Source organism: Babylonia areolata, chromosome 21 (genome assembly GCF_041734735.1).
Source record: "Babylonia areolata isolate BAREFJ2019XMU chromosome 21, ASM4173473v1, whole genome shotgun sequence".
NCBI classification, from domain to species: Eukaryota; Metazoa; Mollusca; class Gastropoda; order Neogastropoda; family Buccinidae; genus Babylonia; species Babylonia areolata.
Window position 1 is genome coordinate 24,267,775 of NC_134896.1, and position 25,775 is coordinate 24,293,549.

A 25,775-nucleotide genomic window follows, 5' to 3' on the forward strand; every position below is an offset into this window, starting at 1 on the left:
TGAGTACCAGTGTTGTCTGTTTGGTCGTGCATTGTGTTTTCTTGCAAATGATTCGTGTTGTTCCTCTGTTATCTACGTGTGAGTGTTCACTTACCTGGGTGCCAGTTTTGTCTGTTTGGTCGTGTATCGTGTTTTCTTGCAAATGATTTATTTTGTTCCTCTGTTAATTGTAATCATTGTCAGTCAGTAGGACACTTACTCGTGCCTGTTACAGCAATGCGCCGTCACTGACTGCTTAATCAAAGCGTGTACAATTTAGATCACGCTGCCTTTCACGCTGTTCTCGTGTTTGGAGCAGGGGTAGGGGACTGGTGGGGGGGCGGGGGGGGGGGGGAATGAGACCCCTGAATGTGGGTCGGTCCGTGACGAGGTTGAAACCGTGGACCTGTTCTTTTTTTCTTTTCTTTTTTTTTTTTTTTTTTTATTTCATGAGCGTCACCCTGTTTACTTTGACGGCAGGGGCAGCTCTTGACCTAGTGAACAGAGATACGTACTGTGCTCGCCCTATTGCTTAGTACATGTCAGAACAGGCAACTTGTGCTCACCCACTCTTTTCTACACGTATTCCCACTCACACGCATGCATACACAGAGATAGACACACATCCACGCATGCGAGTGCACACACTCTCTCCCTCTTTCTCTCTCGCACGCGCGCGTTTTCGCTAGCCCCAACTCTTTCTGTCTTCCATTCAGCCACACACAAACAGATAGAAACTGACGTACATACATACATTCATACATACATACCATACATGAGAACAGACAGACACAGAGAGAGACAGTGATACCCCCCCCCCCCCCCCCCCCACACACACACAGGGGAGAGACAGACAGACAGACAGAGAGAGAGAGAGAGAGAGATTTTCTTTCCTTTTGATTTCATTCTCTCGTTCATTCATATCTACAGACGGATTGATTGGACCGAATGCCTCGACAACCTCCCCAACCCCAACTCTCCCCCCCCCACCCCCCAACTCCCCATCCGCAGACTACATGAATCAGACTGATATAATCTCCCATATATATTGTACACAATTTGGCAAGCTATCATTTACAGCAAAAGGAGGAAGAAGAACAAACGAGAAAAAGTACGGTATTTTAAAAGAAACACCAAATCTGAGAAGGTTTATTTTAAAAAAACAACAACTGTGGGTTGTATAAACCTTCTCCATTTCATGTTTTTGTAGACTCAGCAGTCATTCTTCATTTTATCGTGATACCTATTTTCATAGAAATAAGTGTCAGACTGGCTGAACTTAAAACAGGTACGGAACATGGCACCATTCCCTGTGGACGAACCAAGGCATTCCTGGTCCCGTACCCTGGCCCTTCTTTGGCAACTCTGTGGAACTGCGGAATAAAGTGAGTACAGATGCTGCTGCACTTTTCAGCATTGGTTAGTAAGAATACTATATGATCTGTTAGTTTCCCATAATCATTAACTATGCTGTTTGGTACTTATTCTAATAGTTGTTGGAATATCGTAATGAAGTTAAGTGTAGTAAGAACGGGCACCGGTGAACAAACTTGATAGAAACTCTCACATCATTATACATGAAATGATACTGTATTATCATTATTATATATATTAATCAATCAATCCACATGTCAATCAGTGTATCTATCTATCTATCTATATGTAAACAAACATATGCATAATGGAAATATGAAGATACATGTACACTCCATCAAATAATAAGTACACACACACACACACTCACACACACACACACACACACACACACACACACACAGAGAGAGAGAGAGAGAGAGAGAGAGAGAGATAGCGTGTTCGCTAGTGTATTGTATCAAAAATTGTCGCTTCATAGTTAAGTTCTGCCAAACTGTCAGTGAAAGACTGCGCTTGTGCAAACACGCATGTGTGTGTGTGTGTGTGTGTGTGTGTGTGTGAGATGTGGCTTGTTGACACAAAGAGATCGACCAGAGAAACTGCACGATGTCGTTTTCAGAAAAAAAAAAAGAAAAAAAAAGCTAGCTGGAGAAAGTAAACAGTGTAATATGAACCTGGTAGGACATCACACAGAGTCAGCATTACTTGTAACCGGTTTTTCCTCTCTCGTGTCTGTACATATTTACATTGGCACTGAAAAGAATGAGAGACTTGTGGAAAAACAACAACAAAAACAAACAATAGCTGAAAGCACAAAGGTGTTATTGCCGTGATTTGTGCTCAACATCGCAGAGTTAAGCCAAACTGAGGAACTTTTAAAAGTCATACAACTCGACATGGTTTCAATACAATAGCATAGAAATGAATTGATGTTGCTGAAAAATAAATTAGTTATGGACAATCTTATTGAAATATGCATACATTTTGATTGGTTTCAGTCACTCGTATAGGTATAGCCTATCAAGTTACAGAGTTATTCCAGTCAATTCATATATTTTCTTAAACAACCCCATCCGATTATGTGAATGTTTGGTTACGCTAAACAAAACCAAGAATGCACCGTGCATGTTCCAAAATAACATTTAACGAACTGAGAAGCGATACGTTAATGAATATGACAGTAATTTTGTGGTTGATAAAGTATCTCACATGAGCCAGGAAGGAGTTGCTTCTCTTGTTGTTGTTTTTTTCGCCGACCCATCTCTTTTGAAAACTGTTCACATTGTCATTGTTTTTTGTTGTTTTCGTTTTGCTTGATTTATCTTCAGAACGTATCCGGATGACTTTACGCCTATCAGTTAGCTAACGGGGACAAATGCAAAATTATTTTGAGTTAGGCTGCCATTTCCGAGCTGTTTGTAGTCAATATTACCAACTTGTACTGATATAAGAGTTAACACAGTTTTTGTGCAATCAATATGCGCATCACTATAATGACACCATTACTAGTTCAATTGTATGATGTAATTCAAAATGTGATCTAATTAACGTAGGTATAAGATCGAAATACAAATCAAAACAGAGAGCAGCCAGATGGAATATCTTCACAGGATCGACCGATGATCCTGTCAAAATTCTTGTCTATTTGATAGCTGCAGTTTCGTGTGGAAACAAATGTAGGAGGGTTTTTATCCTGTTGGACTGATCATTTCAAATGAAAAAACAACAACAAAAAAACAAAAACAAAAAACAAAAACACTTAAAAGACGGTTACCTATGTTGATGTCCAATTTAGGCCTGGAACGAGTAAACTGCTCAGCTTGTATGGAAACTAGTTGAAGATGAACATAACAATTCAGTGCCCACTCAAGCCTACTCATACCGATAGATATCATGTAGACAGTGTTTTGCCCAAATGTATGCAGTCCGTCCATGAGTACCGGTAGAATATAGTAGGTTTCAGCAAAACGCTCCATCTACATGACAAATCAAGTGCCTACGGTAACTGTGACCAATGTAAAGAGTAGTTCATCAAGTTCTTTCTTATCATGGAATGCCAGGGAGTCTTTCAGAATAAATAGCATTCCAACCTGGAAAATTATGTGCTAGAAATTTTTTTTCTCTTTTCTATTGCTCTCTTTTATTTCTGCTTTTTTTTTCTTCCTTCTTTGTTCAGTGTTGTCTCCCTTTTTTTTCTCAAGGTCTGACTAAGCATGTTGGGTCACGCTGCTGGTCAGGCATCTGCTTGGCAGATGTGGTGTAGCGTGTATGGATTTGTCCGAACGCAGTGACGCCTCCTTGAGCTACTGAAACTGAAACTGAACCTCTTTCTTATCCACCCAATAGTCCTGACTTAAACCCATGCTAATCATGGTTCTTTCGCCTTGTGAAGTATAATCTGTATGGCAAGAATTTTTTTAAGAATCCAGGATTTGGGAAAACGCAGTAACAATAACAGTATAGTATCATATCCCAATCAAACTATCAAAACAAACAAGCAAAAAAAGATTGTTCGCTGAGGAAGCTCGGAACTCGATGTGGAGAGAGGAGTGAACTTTGAACTGAAAGATCGAAAATTTTCACGAGCGCTGAATTTTGCTTTGTGAAATAAGTGATAATGAGACTTTGGGATCAATATATTCATAGTCATTATGTAATTGTTCCGTGTATGGTGAATGAAGTATTTTGACCTGTAATGAAACGAACTGAGTTGATTTATATGCACTGACCTTATATATGTGGAATTGATTTCGACAGTCGCCGTACGGTGTGTTCACGGACTGGCAGTGGAAATACGGACGCGTGGTGGGGTAAGTATGAGGCAGGCTCTACAAACATCCTCCAACCAGCCACTCATGACTGAAGTGTTCCACTCCAATTTCAGGTTTCAACTTCAAATTTATTTTGCACTCTCACAACAGCAAATCAGATGTTACATTGGTAAAATAATTCAGTATCGAGCTTCTTCGTTCATACAAACCATCCCCACCCCTATACAAACAATTGACCTAATTAATTACAAGAAATTAGAGTTTCAATAGAAATGAAGTGAAAAGTCATTACATTCAATCTCATTGGAAAGCCGTTAGATTCATTTTCAACATGCATTTGAATTATCTCATTACATTCAATCTAAGCGGAGAGTCGTTGAATTCATTCTCAACATGCATTTGCATTAACTCATTGCATTCAGTCTCAGTGGAAAGTCGTTAGATTCATTTTCAATATGCATTTGCATTGTCTCATTACATTCAGTCTCAGTGGAAAGTCGTTGAATTCATTCTCAACACGCATTTGCATTATGTCACACTCCACACACTTGTATTCTGCACTATGTACAGCAGTTGCTGGTGTTCATGCTTACACTGTCCCGTTACACACGCATACATAACAACAGCCTTCTTTTCATAATCCTTGTAGATAGAATATGCGTGCACAAATAGAATCGACTGATTGTAAAGAACCGAAAACTGAAAAGCCTCTGTGTCACTGTCATGTCTCAAGAACGAACATTGTCAGCTGTAGAAGGAATTTCCTAACTCAGTACCAAAAGTTGGAACTTATTTGTATATTTCGATGGTTTCAGACCATCTTCCTCAACACAGCTGGTTCAGTAAACCCTTGGGTTGTTGATCAGACCAATATTTCTTCTTCTTCTCCTCCTCCTCCTCTTTCTTTTTCTTCTACGTCGTGGACTGCTATTCCCACGTTCACTTGTATAAATTATGTGTGAGCTGGATTTTTTTTTATGTGTATGACCGGTTTAACCCGCCATGTAAGCAGCCATACTGCGTTTTCGGGGTGCTTATGATTCTGAGTGAGGAAATTTCTTCTCTCTGAATCCAGAGTAAGAGAAGCTGTACAAACGAACATTTTCGGCTGTGAGTCAAAATGTGTATATCCACTGTACTTCCCTATATTATTGTTGGTGAAATAGTTATTATTACCTCCAAAAATCAGATATGGTGAACTCAGCACGATTTGGGGCTCTGTGGCAGCAGAGAACAGGAGCTGTACATCAGCTGGCTGAACAGCCAGCTAAATGCCATTGAACTGGGCGACATTTGTCCGAAATAGGTCACCTTCCGGTTTCTTAAAGATCTTATCCCCAACCTGTTAGATTCACTTAACCGTTTTCTGTTTGGATAGGTGCTGGCTGCGAAAACTAACTGACTGAATGAAAAAACTACTGTGGCATGTGCAATGCAACAGAAAAACATAACCTTATATAAGAAGATTCGAATTAAAAGCAAAAAAAAACACGTGATGTCATATTCTGGCCAAAAATTGTCTTCACAGGTGATGGAATGTAAGATACACATCAAAATCAATTCAATTAATAATTGATTAAGGCCTATATTTTATTTAATTTCAAAAATTCGTATCGAAAATATGCAAGTGAATTGTTGTTTATGACGATATCTAAATTTATGTCATTACTATCATGTGACGTTAACGATGACGTATTATGCGCAGATTTTTCGCCGGCGTCAGACCTAACCTGGCAGTGACGGATCTGGACATTGTTCGTGAAGTCATGGTCAAGCAGTTCAACAACTTCACGGACAGGGTAAAATAATGATGATCATAGCATTATTTCTTATGATGATAATAAAATGATGACGGCAGTACTATGCACCTCTTCTTTCTCCTCCTCCTCCTTCTCCTGCTTCTTCTCCAACTCCTTTTCCACCTCCTCTTTTTTCTACCACCCCTCCTTCTCCAGCTCCTTCTCCTCCTCAAACTTCTCCTCTTTTATACTGGGCCTATTATCATCACTACTACTACTACTGCTCACTCGTGCAAGCTTGCCCAGCATCTACACCATCTTGATGCAGGCCCAGCTGAGCTGGGCAGGCCATGTAGTTCGCATGCCAGACCACCGGCTCCCCAAGAAACTGCTGTACGGCGAACTCCAACATGGCAAGCGCTCCCATGGAGGCCAAAAGAAGCGCTTCAAAGACACTCTGAAAGCTTCTCTGAAGGCCTTCAACATCAGCCACGACACGCGGGAGGTGAATGCAATGGACAGACCAAAGTGGCGTTCAGCTGTCCACAAAGGCGCCAAATCCTGTGAGGCCAACAGAATCGCTGCAGCAGAGCAACGCAGACAGGCCAGGAAAAGCAGTGCCAGCAAGTCCCTGACAGCCGCCACCATCCCCTGTCCACACTGCGTCAGAACCTCCCGGGCGCGGATTGGCCTGACCAGTCATCTGCGCACCCACAGAGCCCAACCCACCCACCCCCAGGATGACTAGATGGTGCTCGTCGATCCCGACGGACGAACCACAACTACTACTACTAGCTGCCTACAACAACAAGAAATACAACAACTACTACTACTACTCTTTCTCTCTCTACCCTCTCCCCTCTCTCAGTGTCTTATCACCCATTTCCGTCTCTCTCTCTCTGCCTTTCTCTATCCACCCCCTCTCTTTCTGTACCGATATCTGGACCTCGATCCTTTACCAGACAGCCCGAATGCCTCATTTCATTCTTTGCTTCCGTATCTCTTCAGTATCTATTTCACCCCGGTTTTTTTGTCTGTTCGTCTGTTTTCTTTCTTTCTTTTCCCTGTGTTGTATTCATTCATTCATTCATTCATTCGTTCATTCAACCGTTCTCTCATTTATTTGTTCTATATTGTATTTGAACATCATCCATTGATTATGTCAATTAGATGTGTGTGTGTGTGTGTGTGTGTGTGTGTGTGTGTGTGTGTGTGTGTGTGCACGCGCTCGTGAATGTGGGTGAATGTGTGTGTGAGTGTTGGTGGTGGTGAATATATTTGTGTATGTGCGCACGCGCGTGTGTGTGTGTGTTTTTTTTTCTCTGTACGCCAATAACAGAATACCACTCCGGGCCTAGGCAAAGTCGTGAAGAAATCCTTGTTTTTCGCCGGGGGTACTACTTGGAAGCGTATCCGCAATTTGATGACACCTACTTTCAGCACCAGCAAACTGAAACTGGTCTGTGGGCATATGATTATATGTGTACGTGTATGCGTTCGTGCGTGCATGCGCGCGCGTGTGTTTGAATGTGTGTGTGTGTGTGTGTGTGTGTGTGTGTGTGTGTGTGTGTGTGTTTATACTTTCGTGCGTTTATGCGTGCGTGAGTGTGTGGTGAATGGTAGGGGGCGTTGTTTGTGCCTGTGTGTGTTTCGTGTTGGCGAGCAGGCGTTCATAAATGACTGTAAGTGAGAGTGTTAAAAAGACATGAGCCAGTTTTAATCTTTTGTTGAATGACTTCCAGACAGAAAAAGAGCCTGATACGTTTTCTATTGTATAAGCGTTTCATACAACACCATCGTTGAAACAAAAAGCAAAACATAAGCATTTTAAGATCTGTTTATAACACACACACACACACACACACACACACACACACACACACACACACAATGTTGGTAGATCCACATTAATTCACGTGCTGGTGTGAGTATTAGGGTAATATTTTATTTTAGCGTTCTTAAACGAAAAAAGAATCCTGTGTTTTGCAGTTGGGGCATATGAGAAAAGACACGTTGCACGTAATTACCATACGTATAAACAAGAGTGGCAAGGCCTTCAAGACTTTTACAAAAATCTAATCGTTAAAATGTGTTCTGTATTTGTTATTATATAGCTTCGTGTTAAAAAGAAAAAGAAGAAGAAGAAGGGTGGAAAAAAGTCCTGACAGCAGATTCGAACCCCGCGTGTTCGGGTGCGAAGAAACGATCTTACCCGTTACACTGTCGTGACTCCTTAACTGACGTTCAAAAATTTAATATTTAAACATGCTTTTTTAAAGGGCGGTAAATCGATTGCGGTATTCGCAGTGAGAACGCTGTTTAACTCACTCAGTACGGCCAGTCCTCTCTTCTCCTCTACACAGACCCCTCGGATGTCCAGTGGGTGTTTGAATGACCCAACCTTTAGCTTCCGTCGTCAGAATTGTGGTATTCTTTGTCAACATTCACCTCTTCAGTATAAGAGCCTTCCTCTTGCAATATTTTGATGATGGTAATTGGGGTGAAACGCTGTTAACGTCGTCTCTTTCGCCGTTCGTGTGGAGAGAGTTAAATCACATTATTCTGGTGTATCCTGGGCATTCAAAAAATCTTTAAGGGCAATTAAAAATTCTTTTTAAGTCCGCGGTAAAGCGTTACACCCGCCGGGAATGTACGACACGGTCGATTCAGTTTCTCTTTTATGTTCATTCTTGTTTTATAACTAAAAATTGATATGAAAATTGAGTATTTTGTTAAACTAATAACATGTAGACCCAAGTACAAGTACTTCTAAACGTCGTATGAAGTGAAAAGGACTTCATTTTGACTTGTACAATGGCGGCACGTTAATTTAGCGACTGAATCTGCATCAAAATTGAGTAAAATAATCCTTAAAAAAAGCAGCTGAATGTGGTTTACAACATCCACTTTTGGTAATATCGTTTCGTCTGTGCTCGAAAATTGCCGGTAAAACAGATCCCTGAAATCAGGACGCTGAAAATAATGAATAGGATTTTCCCGAATTCAGTTGGTATACTTTCAACTGTTAAAACTCAAAGACTACATTAACTCATTCCTATTCGTGTAGTGAACTACATAGCCTACCAAATGACAATGTTGACCAAGATATATAAACGCATGTTTTCAGGAAACAGTACAAATATGTACCACACGCATACACGCGCGCTTATTTAATGGTCCTGTGAGCAATTAAGGCTACTCTTTATAATTAATTAACAGCATTATCATAACCTAAACCGTGTGTAATGCAGCTGAACGCTATGCTTACTAATTCGATATCAGATAAAAACTAGATAAACCGATACGCTCAAGATGAATGAAAAAGATACATTAATGCATTGAGTATAAGAGGTGTTTGAAATAAAGCGTGAAACTTGCACACACGCTCGGCTGAACTACAGACTACAGGGACTGACGTGGTTCATGTTGTGTCTTGCAGATGAGTCATTACGTCAAACGCTGCACATCTCTGCTGGTCAACAACATAGACACCAAGGCCCGTGCTGCCCAGGACATCGATGTTAAAGAGTGAATTGCCTTCTGTGTTTCACCGCGTCTGGCTGTCTGTCTGTCTGTCTCTGTGTTGTGTATTTGAATACGTGGATGGTAGTGGTTATGGTGGTGATGGTATGCTGGTGGTTAGTAAGGCATTTAGAACCACTTGACTGCCAGGGAGAAAAAACAACAGTAGACAGTGGTGTTTCAGGTCATAAATCAATATCCAAATCAATCATCCAGAAACTTTGACAGTAAAGCAGTTATGATGTTAACAATGGTAAATGGTTACAACAATCTTCTTGTTCCAGATCGAATAACAATCTTCATATGTATAACTTCTTGCAAGTAAAGAAAAATATGTCAGTAGATTTCACTACACATTCCAGATTCTTTACACTGAGATTTGAATCAGATCATTCAAACAGAAATATGTTCACCAGATGCCGTTTGAGAACGAGTGTGTATTAACTTTTTTTCAGAATTTTAAACTTTACTGAAATGAGATGACGTATTGCGCCAAGACACCGACCAACCCAATCGTTTTTTGTTTTTTTGTTTGTTTTTTTTTATTTGACCGGTTTAGTTCTTCCCATACTTACTCTCTAACCAGGAGGCAGGATTGCACTGGCTGTTAGTGCTGCAGCCTTAGGGGCTAGTCGGCCTCAGGGAACCATCCCATCGCCGACTATCCAAAAACCTTCTTGGTTGAGAGGATTGGAATGTGACTTGAGCAAGACACCCTGCACTTTTGTCAAATTCTAGCCAAGATAGTCGAGACAGCAGTTGCTTCCTGTGATGGTCGTAGTCGGACACGACTGACTGACTGACTAGCATACACTGACAATACATAGTTCACCCTCCGTTTACCCGGTTTCCTCAACTCACCATTCACCCCATCCCCCTCTTCTCCTTAACGATAATACTCAAATATAAAAAGAAAATCAATACTCTGACAAAATGTCTACAATCACCAGTATGTGTGACGGGACATTAAAGACAATTCTTCCTCCTCCGCCTCCTAAACTGTCAATGGCTTGATGAACTGACTGATGGATTTCTGTTCCATCACCACCACAGGGTGTTCGGGGCCTTCACGATGGACGTGATCGCGGGCACTGCCTTCGGCCTGGAGACTAACTCTCAGACCCAGGAGGAAGAGCCCTTTGTCACCAACTGCAAGGCGCTCTTCAGTACGGTCGGTTTCCGAGGCTGGCGCCGCTTCATTTTTTACTTCTCGCGTAAGTGGGGATGCGAGGGGTGGGGAGGTTGTGGAGCTGTGGCCTGTAGAGTTCGGTGGGACGGGGCGTCACGGGAGGGGGGGGATTATTGAGTTGTGGCCTGTTGGGTTGGGCGGAATAGGGTGAGTGTGGGGATGGAGTTGTGGAGAGTAGAGTTTGGTAGGTTTGGATGTTGAGCTGTGGTTTGCGGGTAGGGAGATTTGGAGAATGGTTGGTTAATGGGTTGTTGTGGTGGTCAAGGCCTGACTAAGCGCGTTGGGTTACGCTGCTGGTCAGGCATCTGCTTGGCAGATGTGGTGTAGCGTATATGGTTTTTGTCCGAACGCAGTGATGCCTCCTTGAGCTACTGAAACTGAAACTGTTGTGGTGGTAGTGGTAGTGTGTGTGTGTGTGTGTGTGTGTGTGTGTGTGTGTGTGTGTGTGTGTGTGTGTTTGTGTGGGTGTGGTAAGGGGAGGAACAGAGATGAGATGAGGTGATGGTTGGGGAACGGTGTCATGGTGTGTGTGTGTGATGTGTGTGTGGGGGCGGGGGTGGGGGTGGGGTTGTGAGTGTGGCTGCACAAATGTATGCATGCGCCTGAATTGTTTGTGAGATCTACATTAGGTGTGTATGTGTGTGTGTGTGTGTGTGTGTGTGTGTGTGTGTGTGTGTGTGTGTGGTCATTGCATTGTACGAACACCTCACCCGTGCTTCTCCCTCTTGCTGTATCCTCACAAGCATGCTGTGCTGTGCAGAGGCCTTCCCGGTCATCGCACCTTTACTAAGCAGAGTACAAAATGTGTTCGGAAACGGTCAGTTCTTCTTCGCCGCTTTGGAGAAAATGGTGGACGCCAGACGCGAGGAAAGGAACTCACAGCGACAGGTAAGAGATGGACAGGTGGGCTTATTAGCTGACTGGTTATTTTTCTTCCGTTCGTTTGACGGCCAACAATCATCAAGTTGATTACACTGCCGCTGAAATCAGTTTGGTTGATTCCTTAATTTTGACAGCATTCATTGTTTCTGTCGTTGTTAGAATATGCATACGTCTGAGTGCACTCGTGTCATGCACGCGCACACACACAGAGCTATTCAGAAGTACGCACTCAGTGGCGATGGACACGTACGTGTACACACAGCAAGCGAGAGACATGCGGGTGGGAGGTTGGTGGTGGTACAAGAAACACACACACACACACACACGAACGAACGTACACACGCACGCACACACACTCACACAAACACACACACACACACACATATATATATATATATATATATATATATATATATATAATATGTATAGTGAAATAACACCAGATGAAATAAAGGAATGTCTCTCAAATCTCGGCAGCAAAAAAACATCAGTTGGTCTAGATGGAATTTGAAACGAAACGTTGAGACATTAGCCCGGAAATTTGACTGATTTCTTACATTTATTTTTAAAGAAATGTTGGTCTGGTGGTGACATTCCTCTTGTATGGAAACACTCAGTCGTTGTCCCAATACACAAACAGGGCAAACACAGAACGGATAAAAACAGTTATCGACCAATTGCCTTAACATCGCATGAATGCAAACTAATGGAAAACATTGTTCTAAAAGATTTGTTCATTATTGTGAGAAGCATAGTGTAATTCCTATAAACTAAGCTGGCTTTAGAAAAGGTAGATCATCCACAGAACATCTAGTCAATCTGACTACACAGGTAAAGCAACAGTGTGCAAAGCGAAAAAACGTGCTAGCGAACTTTTTTTATGTGAAAAAACGCATACGGCCACGTGTGGCATGCTCGAATTTTATATAAACTGAAAACTATTGGTATCACAGGCAAAATGTATTATTGTATAAGAAGTTTTCATCAGATAGATGTATACAAGTGAGATCAGGAAATACCTACTCAAACCCCAGACAATTACACATGGGTTACCACAAGGATCAGTAATTTCGCAGATTTTATTTAACATATTATTAGCAGATCTACCTAACAAGCTAGCTAAAGATACAGTCTTGATTCAATTTGCTGATGATATTTGTTAATGGATGAAGGTGACAATGAAAAATAAAACGTCAACTAGAACACTGAATTACACAAAGAAAATATACCAGCGGGAACTTGATAAAATCAGCACCTTGATGACAGAAAATGGCTTATCATTGTCCTTAGAAAAAAAAACAAATGTGATGCTATTTAACACACGACCAAAAAAGCTCCCTGTGTTTACAATAAAAATTACTATCATCAGATATACACAATCCGTTAAATTTTGGGGAGTCTATCTTTCTTCAAAACTTTCGTGGAATTATCATATTGACTATATATTAAAAAGAAAAAAAAAAGAAAAAAAAAAAAAAAAGCAAGAAAAGGTCTAAATTTCCTTAAAATAATTTGTAAACTGCACAGGGGTCAAGACACCAAAGCGTTAATATCTGTCGCTACCTCCCTCGTACGTTCACGCTTGACATACGCTCAAGAGGTATTTTTCAGTGCCCTACTGCAGTTGTTAAAGAAGCTGCAAAGCATTGATTGTAAGGCTTATAAACTCGCTCTAGGTGTGCCCATCCTTACATCAATTTTAATGTGTTTAATCTCTTGATGAACAACGAAAAGCCTCAGCCGCGAAATTCGTTATCAAATCTTCCGCATATGAAACATTTTCCAAAGAAGAAGCTAATTTGAGTTCACAAAAAGATTTTGCTAAAGAGCTAAGACGACACAGTCTATGACATCCATTAATACATTTGCATCAGATATCATTAGTGCCACTGAATCAAAAGGGAAGCAAATCGCAAAAATACCTACTTTTTCACCAGTTCCTGAATGGGAGCAGTGTAAAGTTACCATTGACATAGATTACACAGATATATCCAAGATCCAGTTACCATTTCTGTTAAAAACTGAAGTACTCTCTCATATGGAAAATGAGAGAATATTTATTTATTTATTATTGTTATTAATTTTTATTATTATCATTATTATTACTACTACCTTTTTTTTTCTTTTTTAACATTATAGTTATTATTTATTTATTTATTTATTTATTTGTGTAAGCTTATCTATTATTTATTCACCTTTTTTTTCCTCAAGGCCTGACTAAGCGCGTAGGGTTACGCTGCTGGTCAGGCATCTGCTTGGCAGATGTGGTGTAGCGTATATGGATTTGTCCGAACGCAGTGACGCCTCCTTGAGCTACTGAAACTGAAACTGATGGAAAATCAATATTCAAATTATCTTTTAAAAAAATATACCCAGATGGATCTGTTCTAGAAAATGGTAATTCAGAAGCGGCTTTTGTGATTATTCCATTTTCACAGCTGAACTTGTAGCCATATATTTCAGACATTCCGAAAACTGTATGTGATGTTTTGTCATGTGTAGACTCAAAGTCAGTATTACAAGCTATTGATTCTCCAAATCTAAAGAAGCGAATTGAGATGACGATGGAAATAAAACATATTATTCATCAACTGACATAACAGGGCATTAATATAACCCTCTGCTGGGTATATTCACACAGTGGAAGATCTTCTAACGAGTGGGTAAACCAAGCAGATGGAAAAGCAGCACGTAATTTCGAAGGCGCAATGCAACTTGACATCCAGTTAGATCTACATGAATGCTGGAGTAGTATAGAAAATGTATCCAGAAGTCGGTTTAAGAAATTGCTTATAGATTCAAATAATAAATATTACCAATATTGTGTAAGCACAAAGAATGCGGCTAATCCCAAAGATTTTCAAAATTTGACACCAACAGCATATTCAAGACAAATTACAAGTCTAATGTACAGAATTCGGCGAAATGCCTTTCGTACAAAATTTTCTAAAAAATGTAAAATGTATGTGCGGTAAATAAGTAACTATAAGCCATCTACTCATTCATTCATAAGACAGTTAATTCCAAAAGATGCAGTTGATGATCTTTCTATCAATGTTCCATTATCCACTGAAAAGATTTTGAATGATATTCATTGCTTAGAAAGTTGTCGGAAATTTTGATCTCCAGTCCAGTTGGTATCCTCCTTTGATGTATTTTGATTAATGTCGTTATTTATATTTACATTGTTGTAGTTAATACTTGTTGATATGCATACACATATTATCCCTCCTATGACACCTCATTCATTACACACCACAATCTCTTTAAATTTAATATCCCATGATATACTGTTCCTCTAATACATATTATTAACACTTTCTCACACTAATATTCACATTCATTCCCTTTCTTTCATCCACTACTGCTCCTCTTTCCGTCTTATAACAATTGTTGTGAATAGACGTTAAACTGAAGATCTCTCTTTCTCTCTCTCTCTCTCACACACACACACACACACACACACACACACACACTTAATCTTCTTCTCTTTCTGCATCTACTTCTTTAACTACTGACTACTACTACAACTGCTACTTTTACTACTGTTGCTGCTGCTGTAGCTACTACTACTACTACTACTGATGGAGATGCGTGTTGCAGAAATCGGTGGACTTCCTACAGATGCTGGTGGATGCAGAGGCTGACCCTGAGCAGATCACTGACCGTACAGAGGACAGAGACGACAACAAGAGTAACCGACGTCAGTGTGTGTGTGTGTGTGTGTGTGTGACGTAAACATTGTAACTACACAGAGAGAGAGAGAGAGAGACTCGGAGTCAAATAAGTATTAAGAAGGCTGAGTAGCCCCATTTGAAGTTGTGAGATGCATCATGCTTGTATTCAGACATGTATAGATTATCAACAACCGAATACACCGATACACGTTTTTTCCCCGTTCAGTTGCGATGTTAGTGGTCTCAGATATGTCAGTGATTTACGGATATATGTCGGTATTTTAGTTTTAACTACTTTTTTTTTTTTTTACTGACAAGAGCAGTACTGATCTGAATTCGATGGACCGCTGCAGTGGTTTTCAGGAATAAATCCAAATCTCAGATCGTTTAGTGCTGGGAAAGTAAAGACAAAATGAACTTCATTTTCAATGGATCGACGGCACAGAACGACCTAGTTACAATGGGTGTTTGTGTATCTGTTTCAGAATCAACAGTTGAATCAGAAACACCAAGCGAAGAGCACTTCTCACAATACTAGAATAACTATAAAAATTTAAAAAAAAGGTTTTATCAACTGATTCGATTTGAATATTCCATAGATATACATTGAGAATATGTCAGTTGTTTGTATCCTTTCACCTGCAGTCAGTGGTCCGTTGCTTAAAGCTAAATAACTAACTAAAAAAGTCACCCTTCCACTTTTAACAACGTGATTATTCCATACCAAAATGAACACCAAAAAACGTAAACGTTGTAACTACACACACACACACACACACACACACACACACACACATATATATATATATATATAGAGAGAGAGAGAGAGAGAGAGAGAGAGAGAGAGAGAGAGAGATGTATGCTAGTTGCCTTTGTACGTTTTCCCCATCGAATGTAAATTACAATATCCTGTAAGCATGGTCAGGCAAATAATAATAATCCATCTGAACTACTTATAACCAGCAGCGTACGCATTTTATATGTAAATATACCGAATATCAGGAGTTTTTCAATCGACGTGCTAAGCTTTCCATTGCAAATGAATGAAACTTTTTCATTTCATACCCTCCCTTAAGTCCTCACACGTCGGTATCATAATTATTAGACCAGTGGTTGTAATTGTGCATCAAACAAATTTGAAAATATATTCGAGTAATTATCAAACTTATGCAATGCTGATGAAATACTCAATTTATTTCGCTCTGTAAAGACAATCCTGACATGAGTTTTTTGACAAATAGATTCCAGTATATTAGTATGCATTAACTGCTGCTATGCATCCATTTGTTTCAGAAAAAATAATGAGTTTAATTCTTCTATGTCTACTATAAATTCAAGTCTGTATGATGCTGAATACAGGTGACATAACTGATATTGCAAGCCTTCTGCTGCTTCTGAAAGTAAGACAATGTCATCCAAATCTCAAAATGAATGATTGAATGAATGAATAAATGAAATTAATGAATAGATATATAGATAGGTAGATAGATATATAGATAGATAGATGGATAGATACTCTCCCAAATCAAATGTTGCACTGTGTCTGCCATTTTCAATCGTTTCCAAATCCAGTATACTTATCATAAACAGTAAATATAAAATTTGACTAAAAATGTTACTTTGCTTTACACGTCTTGTTGATATCATAATTATCATTGGACAAAAACAAGCTAAAACTCAATGAAGACAAAACTGAACTCTTAGCCGTTGGGAGACCTAACTCGTCTTAAGGCAGCAGAAAAGGACCCAGTTACGTTTGGCCCTGCTTCAGTGGCATTTCAAACATCAGCCAAATACCTGGGTGTATATCTCGATCAAACCTTGACTATGAAAGACCAAATTTCATTCTTGTGTCGCTCATGTAATTTTCATCTCCGAAGGCTAGCCTCAGTCATATTCTGCATGACAGAGAAAAATATGGCTCAGTTGGTTTCCTCTTTTGTTCTGTTCAGACTGGATTACTGCAATTCCACTCTCGCAGGTTTACCATCTTCCTCCATCAACAGATTACAGAAAATTCAGAACAATGCTGCACGACTGGTTCTCGCCAAAAAAGAAATCTGATCATGTTACACATCTGCTGAATCGGTTACACTGGCTTCCAATTGAATCCCGCGTTCACTATAAGTTAGCAACACTCGCCTTCAGACATTTTGCAAGTCTCTTCCATTGTATCTCTCCTCTGTATTGGAAACATGAACCGCACAGAACATTTAGATCCAGTTCTGAAAAGACTAATCTGAAATGTGCTGGAAATAGGTCTTTCAGACCTCTGATCTATATTCCTTTAAATCAGATCTGAAAACTTACCGTTTCCGTAAGCATTTTTGTTCTGGGCGAAACGGTTAAACCAAGGTATGCCTGTTAACAAATATCTTTGTACTAGTATTTTTGTAGTCCTGTTTTAATGCATTGTGTATTTTATGTAGTTTTATATGTGATGGCATTTTTTCTATCTGGTTTTTCTGATGGGCACGCGCGCGCGCGCGTGTTCGTGTGTGTGTGTGTATGTGTGTGTGCGTGTGTGCGTGCATGTGTTTGTGAGGGTACAGTGCTCTGGTATGCGTGTGTAAGTGTGTAGACGTGTTAGTATGTCCGAACAGAATTCTATGTTAGGAAGTAAGAAGTATCTTAATGCTTATGCGATTTTAGTGCAGTTGATATCTAATGTCAGCGTGTGTGTGTGTATGTGTCTGTAAGGGAGGGACATATATATATATATATATATATATATATGGGGGGGGGGGGGTTGCGGGGGGGGGCGGGGGTTGTCTATGACATGCATTTTGTTTTAATCTAAGCCTTATTTACTTCATTGCTTTTATAATCTGATTCATCTCTTAAGTGTGCTTTTTCATTCATATGAACACACTGGATGTATTCCATTGCCAGATAGCGGTTGATGTGTTTTTTTAAGGCATGTTTATGGTCTACTGGATGGTGTAAGGCGCTTTGAGCAGCATTGGTGCTGTATATCGCGCCATAGAAAAACTATGCATTATTGTTGTTGTTGTTGTTGTTATTATTATTATTATTATTATTCATAAAGTCAAAAATTTAAGCTCAATATCTAATTTTAGATTTTTCATCTCTTTTCATACTTTCTGCACACCAGTGAAGGTTTCCTCTTATCCTGTTTTTATTTTTAGTCTGTGTATTGGCTACATAAGTTTCTTGAAATAGAATCGAAGGCCTTTTCAAACTCTGAAACAGTAACCCACGATCATGTAATATTATTTGAAACCTACCTTTTGTATGGCTGCCGTAGGGCTGCCATCCAAGTCAATGGTAGAATACTTTCTCTTAAGACCTGCATGATGCTGACTTCTAAATGGAAAGCGATAAGCATTGCTGCCTTCACGTTCGTGTACTTTATGAGCTTAGAGTTCTGTGTTTGTTTATTGTTAATTGATAAATGTTTCAGACCTCGCTAGGCTTTTTTCTTTCACAATCTGAAATAGCCCATTGATTGAAGTGAAGTATATCAAAGCATTTGACCCCCCAAATCCCTGTTTATTGTGTTGTGTTGCTTGTCATATATACAAATATTTTTATTTTATTTTATTTTATTTTTTTTTAAATAGATTTGTTCTGTTATGTTTCTGCTTTTATCGTTTTCGATTAAAAAAAATTTTTTTCCTGTTACTTATCTGTTCCTATTTCTCTTGGACGTTCATATTCAGTTAATTTCCATGAGAAAGTAAAAACAAAATTAATTACTTCAAGAGACGTCTTGACTGTATGGTGTCCCAGGCATGACAAAGGATGAGGTCATGGCCCAGGGCTTCATCGTGCTGATCGCGGGCTATGAGACGACCGCCACCTCTCTTCAGTACCTCACCTATAACCTGGCCCTCAACCCACACATCCAGGAAAAGGTCTTTGAGGAGATCAAGCAGCATCTTGGGGACGTAAGTCAATCCATATTTTTTTGTTTTTGTTTTTTGAAAGGCTGGGAAGAGCGAAACTTAAACGGAAAACAAACTTAAGTCTGCAAGTGTCAAAGTGCACGTGTACTCAGCAGCACAGCATTCACATGGTTCAGTGGGACAGTGAGATCGATACCCTCTCGCTTGAAAACCAAGTCTATCAGAGACAACGTCTTCTACTGTGTGACCTTGGGTTGTTTTGTTTTTTTCTTCTTTCCACATTCTTCATAGCACTCGAAAGTGTGAAGTCCCTCTGAAGATGTCCAATAGAAGACCGGATCTGACACCTTACTGCTTGTCATTAAAGACAAGAAAATAGACATCAGCAGCGAGTTTAAATTTCTCGGACTGATAATTTCCAACGATTTGAAATGGGAGAAAAATGGGGAAAAAATTGTTAAGAAAGCACAACAGCACATGTACTTTCTTCGGCGCCTCAAAAAGTTCGGAATTAAAAAAGAAATCATGGTTGATTTCTACCGAGTAGTCATTGAAAGTGTGTTAACATTCGCTATCACTGTTTGGTTCGGAAACATTTCCAAGACAGAAGTCGCAGCCCTGAACAGTATCTTAAAAACTGCCACCAAGATCTACTTTTTCTAGACGACGTATATCATAAGCGGTTACTTAAAAAAGCAAAATAAATCAGCCAGGACGAATCACATCCAGATTTTGGGATTTTCGAGATGATCCCTATGGTCGACGGTACAGAAGTATAAGGACGAAAACCAATCGCTTCGCCAATAGCTTTTTCCCCAAAGCAGTCAATGCCCTGTCTCTCGAACAAATCCAGTAGTGCAATCAACAACCATTTATCTGAAGATCTAGTCATCAGCCCCATCCAAATATAATATGCAGCTTCTGTTCAAACATGTGGGTGTGTGTGTGCGCGCGCGTGCATGTGTGAGTATTCACAAGTTCTTGTATTGATATGCACATGTATGCAAACTGAATTCTACTGCATTTGTGTTTGTGTATGATTTTCGATTTATGTTTGTACCTTTTTATGTACTATCCCACCCAATATTCCTTGTGACCCCGGTACACTTGGTAATAAAGATTTATTCTAATCTATTCTGTTCTATTGTTTTCAGGACAAACCTACCTACGAAAGCGTGTCTCAACTGAAATACCTGGATGCCACCATTCATGAATCTTTGCGGATGTTTCCACCTGTCGCGATGTAAGCCTGCCCATTTGTTCGTTTATTGCTCTGTTTCTTAATGTATCTGTTCGCTTATTCATTTGGATGCGTTGATTTTAGTACTGTACTACGATTTCTCCTTTGTTGATATTGTAATTTCCAATAATAATTTTTTATGCTTTTAATGCTGATTATCGGTGGCCCATTGGTAATGCACACGACTAAGAAGCGAGTGTCCACGGGTTTGATTCCCATATACGGACCGGAATTTTTATGTCCTCCTCCAGTAGACCTTGTGGTGGTCTGGGTGCTAGTCATTCAGATTAGATGATGATCCGAGGTCCAGTATGCAGCATGCACTTAGCCTATGTAAACGAAGCCATGGCAACAAAAATGGCTGTTTCTGTCAAAATTACCATAAAAAAACAAGAACAAGAAAGGCAAGGCCCTCAAGACTTACTTGTCATACAATCAAGAAAAAAACCCCGAATAAATAAAAACTTATAAAAATTGGTTTGTTGAAATGTGTTCTCTATTCGTCATCATAATCGTATAAAGATTCTCGCTAAAAAAAAGGCTTCCAAGCAGATTCACTAAGGATGATCAGATCAAGAATGATTGGTTGCATCCATTAGGCTGACGCGAGTTCAACTATGATATTTTGAAATTATTATTTAAGCATGTTCTTTTAGCGGAATAAATCGGTAGCAGCAATCGAAGTGCAAACGCCATTTCAGTCTTGTTATTTTGGTATATCTCCGGCATTTTAAATTTTCTTTCAAGCCCGAGGTAAAGGAGACGTTCCCACACACTGCAATATGTTTCTGTTTCTTTATAGATCTGCAGATATCCATGTTCGACAACTCTTTGTGGCAGTCACTGAGAAACTACGACACGGTCCATTCAGTTTCTCTTTTCTCTTCATTCTAGTTCAGTCAGCATCCACTTTAAAACATTCATATGTAGTAAACATGTCGATGATTATTTAAGAAATTCTTTTGATTCGGCGGTATAGGAGACGTTGCCATCGCGTCAGGCTTTGCATCAGTTTTGTCAAGATCTGCACAGACTAGTGTAGACAAGGACTTTAACTCAGTGAAACGGTCGATTCATATTTTCTTTTATGTTCATTCTAGTTAATTTAGTGTCCACTTTAGAATATGCATATGCAGTAAACACGTCAATAATGGAGTTAGTGTCACTGTATGTGATCTGTCCAGAATTTGTATTTCTTTGCTTTTAACTGTGAACAAGAAAAACGAGGTCATGGTGCCTTCTTACAAGAGATTGTCTTCATTCGGGCTGCAAAGAGGTAAGAGCGTTTTCGGATTCCGGATTTAGCATCAACGAAATAAACCGTTGATGATTCATTCGGAAACACGGCTAGATTCGGGAGACGTACAACCTATTATTGGTATGACTTTGAAGATTTTTAACTACTATTTTAAGCCAAATTTGGTATTGGCAGACAAAGTATTTCCAGAGAAAATGACAATGTTAAAGTTTACCACACACACACACACACACACACACACACGCAACGGAACACCGGGTTATAACATAGACTCACTTTGTTTGCACAAGTGAGTCAATGATGACGATGATGTGGATACTCATATAACATATAGCGCCTATTCTCGGTCACAAACCAAGCTGTTAGCCCTTTACAAATACGGAGGCATTTTCTCAAACAGGCTGTCTGCCTGGGTAAAGCCAACAGGGAGCTGCACTTGGGCCCTAATCATTCGTTTACTGTGTTCTTCAACCAGGTTTCAGTCACGCACACACACACACACACACACACACACACACAGAGAGAGATAATGTAACATTGTTAGTGCATAACCGTTTTGTTTATTTACCCCGCCATGTAGGCAGCCATACTCCGTTTTCGGGGGAGGGGAGGTGTTTGTTTTCAATACCCACCGAACGCTTACATGGATTACATGATCTTTAACATACATATTAATTTTGATCTTCTATGTGCGTATACATACTGCATATTATGCTGACCTTGAAGATGGGAAAAATCTCCACCTGAGGTTGGAGCGACGGGGATCGAACTCGGGAAACTCGGGCGAGAACCGAGCGCTCTAACCAGTTGACCACCGCACCCGTCTTTGATGGTGAAAGATATACACTAGCAGACAAAATGAAAAAAGAAGAAAAAAATGGCTGGTGATTTTATGTCTTTATAAAGGGTGGCATTGCACAATGGTGACACGCTCTCCCGTGGAGAGCAGCCCGAACTTCACACAGAGAAATCTGTTGTGACAAAAACCCTATACACTACACTACGCTACACTACACTACACTACACTGTAGGCTTACTTACCGCTACATTACACTGCACTGCACCGCACCACACCGCAACGTGATGCAGTGCAATTCAATCCAATCCAATCCAATCCAATCCAATCCAATACAATACAATACAATTGCACGCGCCATTTCAATCGCACTTTCCCCACATCGTCTGTCCCAGGGTGAACCGTCAGGCTCGGGAGCCGGTGGACATCAATGGCATCCACATCCCAGCTGGCTGTGGTGTGACCATCCCCATCTACAGCATCCTGCATGATCCGGAATACTTCCCGGACCCTGAAGTCTTCGACCCGGACAGGTGGGTGTGGCCGGTTTTGTATGGCGGTTTATTCGCCACAAAAAACAATATGATTATTCCAACCATTCTGTTTTTTGTTTTGTTTGTTGTTGTTGTTTTCTGTATGTTTTTCTTAATCGTTGTCATCCTGTTGTTTTTTGTTCAGCATTCTGCATGCAAGCACAACATTTTTTTTTCAATCAACATTTTATTTATAGCACATAGCACTGAAGTGTGTGCTTATATACTTAAATTTCGTTACTACTTTGACTCCTTGGGTTTGTGGAAATAGCATGAATATTGATCATAATTCTAATTCACGATAGACGTGGGCATCAAAATAGAAGTTTTAGAAGCAGAGATCGATCACAGAAATTTGGTACATCTTGCTTCATTTATTTTGTATTATATACTGGCAGAATTGTCACAATACCATCTTTTAAATCTATTGCATTTATGTTTGCCTACGTTAAACTGATTCAACGCAGTATGTAATTTTCCGCGATGAGCTCGTTAAAACTGATCAGTTCAGGTGACTTAAATTGGGATCATAAATTCATCTTAAATAATCAACACTTCATTTTATACTCATTAGAAAGTAGGTGTTAAGCTCTTTCTTTTGCGACCTATCCGACATAAATCGGTTCAGGAATCATTTAGAAATTTATCACTTAACACCATGTAACTTACACAATGCTAAGTAAATTTAGGAGGATTGGGGACAGTTGGCTTCACGAGCCATGCAAGCCTCAGTGCAGTTCACTTAACTTGCATAAAGAGACAGAGTGGGTGATCGCTGGTCACTTTTGTACCTGGCCAGAGCCTGCTCGCTCGCTCTCTCTCTTGCTGTGTCGCAAGCAGTGTGTGTTGTGTTTGTGTTCCCGCAACGGCTGGTGTCATTGCCATATCGCTGTAAGTACTATGTATGTAAAATGTGCTGATGATTTGTAAATTGTATTTTTTGACACAGTACTTGTGTTCATATGAGTATGCTGATATTGCATTGTTCAGTTGTTGCTTTGACATGTAGTCACAGCTTGGCTATGATTGATCTAGAAAATCGCCATGTCGTCATATGCTCGTAGCAGTATTCCATTTTATTCTTAACGTCACAGTCAGTGACGTCTTTGGACACTAATAGCTTGTTCCAGAATGTTCTGTAATGATGCATCCTTTCTCATTCGCTGTCACTGATGAAGGTTAGGTTCCTTATCCCATTTCTTCAGCAGAGGAGATTTAAATGTTGAGCACAAGCTCAGCTATGTTGATATTTGGCTTTGATGAAACAGATAACTTGTGTAGGTTCATTCACCACTTAATGGTTAAGTCATGACAGTTCTTCCAATCTTTGTATTGAGCACTGACTATTTATCCTCTCAGGTTGCCAGTATTATATCAAAGCCACTGATTCTATTATCTTGTTTATTATTCATGTATCATTTTACCTGCTGATATCAATTATGCTGCTACAGTGTTTCACTGATTTTCAGTACTCTAAGATGTGTGTAGTATTTTGTTGTGGTGATTACAAGATAGTGTTGTAGTGATATCAGCTATTGATTAAAACCATCTGATATGTATCACAGTTTGTTAATTATAATTTAGTTATCATGCTCTCTCCTATATGGCTTTCTCCAGTATAGGGCTACATGATAAACTGATTCATTTGAGTCACTTTGTCACAGTTTAAGCTTTACCTAATCTATACTGTTAGTGTACTTTCACTAAATCAGCTTAGCTTTAACCACTTTAACTGCACTATTTAAATGTATTAGAAATGCCATTTGATGTCAGTGTTTGGTCTTCACACTATGCATTATCTTATCATATGTTGTTGCTTATCCCAAACCGAATGGTCGTCTTTCCATGTAATATGTATACATGTGCTTTACTTGTCACTTGTGCTGACATGTTGTGCTAAATGACCTTTGTTTAATTGTGCCCTTATCAGTACACTCTTTTCCTCTTCTTCTCAACTTCTAAATAACTATTGTAGAAATAAAACAATAGAAAAATCAATTGGCCTCTACATGTTCCCGGCCTGCGTGGGGATTCTTTTCTATCCTTTAGTAAATCAATCATCAGTTAATTCTTTTGTACCCTACCATACCCTTTTATACCACTGGGGTTCATAACACGGCTACAAAAGTGACATCGCCGACAGGATTTTGAACCAGCAGGATCCAGCCCTTGACTGTTTCAATTCATTCTTTTATCAAAACTAAATCCATCCCTAAACCACAGCCTTTTACCACCAAGTGTACCTTGTTACAACTTGGCGCTGTGAGCAAGGAGGGTGTTAATTCTTCAAATCTCTCTTGAAAATTATAGGCCCCTAGCCAAGTTGCCTTGTCACAACTTGGTATAAATTAAAGCCTTAGCCAAGCTTACGCTATCACATATATATATATATATATATATATATGAAGAATCTCTGGAGTTATTCAAATTCAGTTCAGTTACTCAAGGAGGCGTCACTACGTTCGGACAAATCCATATACACTACACATCTGCTAAGCAGATGTCTGACCAGCAGCGTAACCCAACGCGCAAAGCACATACAAAAGAAAGAGACAAGAGTGTTTGTCCAAATGCAAGTCAATGCATCACACGTACACACACGCGCGCGCGCTTGCACACGCACAAGATTCGCCAGAGAGAGGGTCAATTAAAGACAGTACAGGAGGATGAAGGAATGGAGGAATTGTTAATTAAATGGCGAATAGTTAATCATATTCCGAGATCAGAGTTAGAACGAAAACTTTGAGGAAAAAAAAAACCCACTCACTTTGTGTTTCAGGTTTGCTGAAGAGAACGTGGCCAAGGTTCACCCGGTGACTTACGAACTACAGTTCGGCTACGGACCTCGGAAATGTATCGGCATGCGTCTGGCTATGCTGGAGATCAAGCTGGCGGCGGCGGAGATCTTTCGGCGATTCCGCTTTGTCAAGTGTGCCGACACACCTG

General features: G+C 39.8%; 1 protein-coding gene across 1 annotated transcript in view; it reads left to right on the forward strand.

Annotated features, from left to right (window-relative positions):
• Positions 1–25,775, forward strand: part of LOC143295771 (cytochrome P450 3A8-like) — a 31,643-nt gene that overhangs the window by 1,651 nt on the left and 4,217 nt on the right. Inside the window, exons 3-14 of the mRNA XM_076607390.1 lie at positions 1,268–1,364; positions 4,111–4,163; positions 5,830–5,923; positions 7,203–7,322; positions 9,303–9,391; positions 10,439–10,599; positions 11,335–11,462; positions 15,060–15,159; positions 18,887–19,044; positions 20,157–20,245; positions 22,692–22,829; positions 25,609–25,774. Coding sequence (XP_076463505.1) covers positions 1,268–1,364; positions 4,111–4,163; positions 5,830–5,923; positions 7,203–7,322; positions 9,303–9,391; positions 10,439–10,599; positions 11,335–11,462; positions 15,060–15,159; positions 18,887–19,044; positions 20,157–20,245; positions 22,692–22,829; positions 25,609–25,774 — 1,393 coding nt within the window. The remainder of the gene's footprint in view (positions 1–1,267; positions 1,365–4,110; positions 4,164–5,829; positions 5,924–7,202; positions 7,323–9,302; positions 9,392–10,438; positions 10,600–11,334; positions 11,463–15,059; positions 15,160–18,886; positions 19,045–20,156; positions 20,246–22,691; positions 22,830–25,608; position 25,775) is intronic.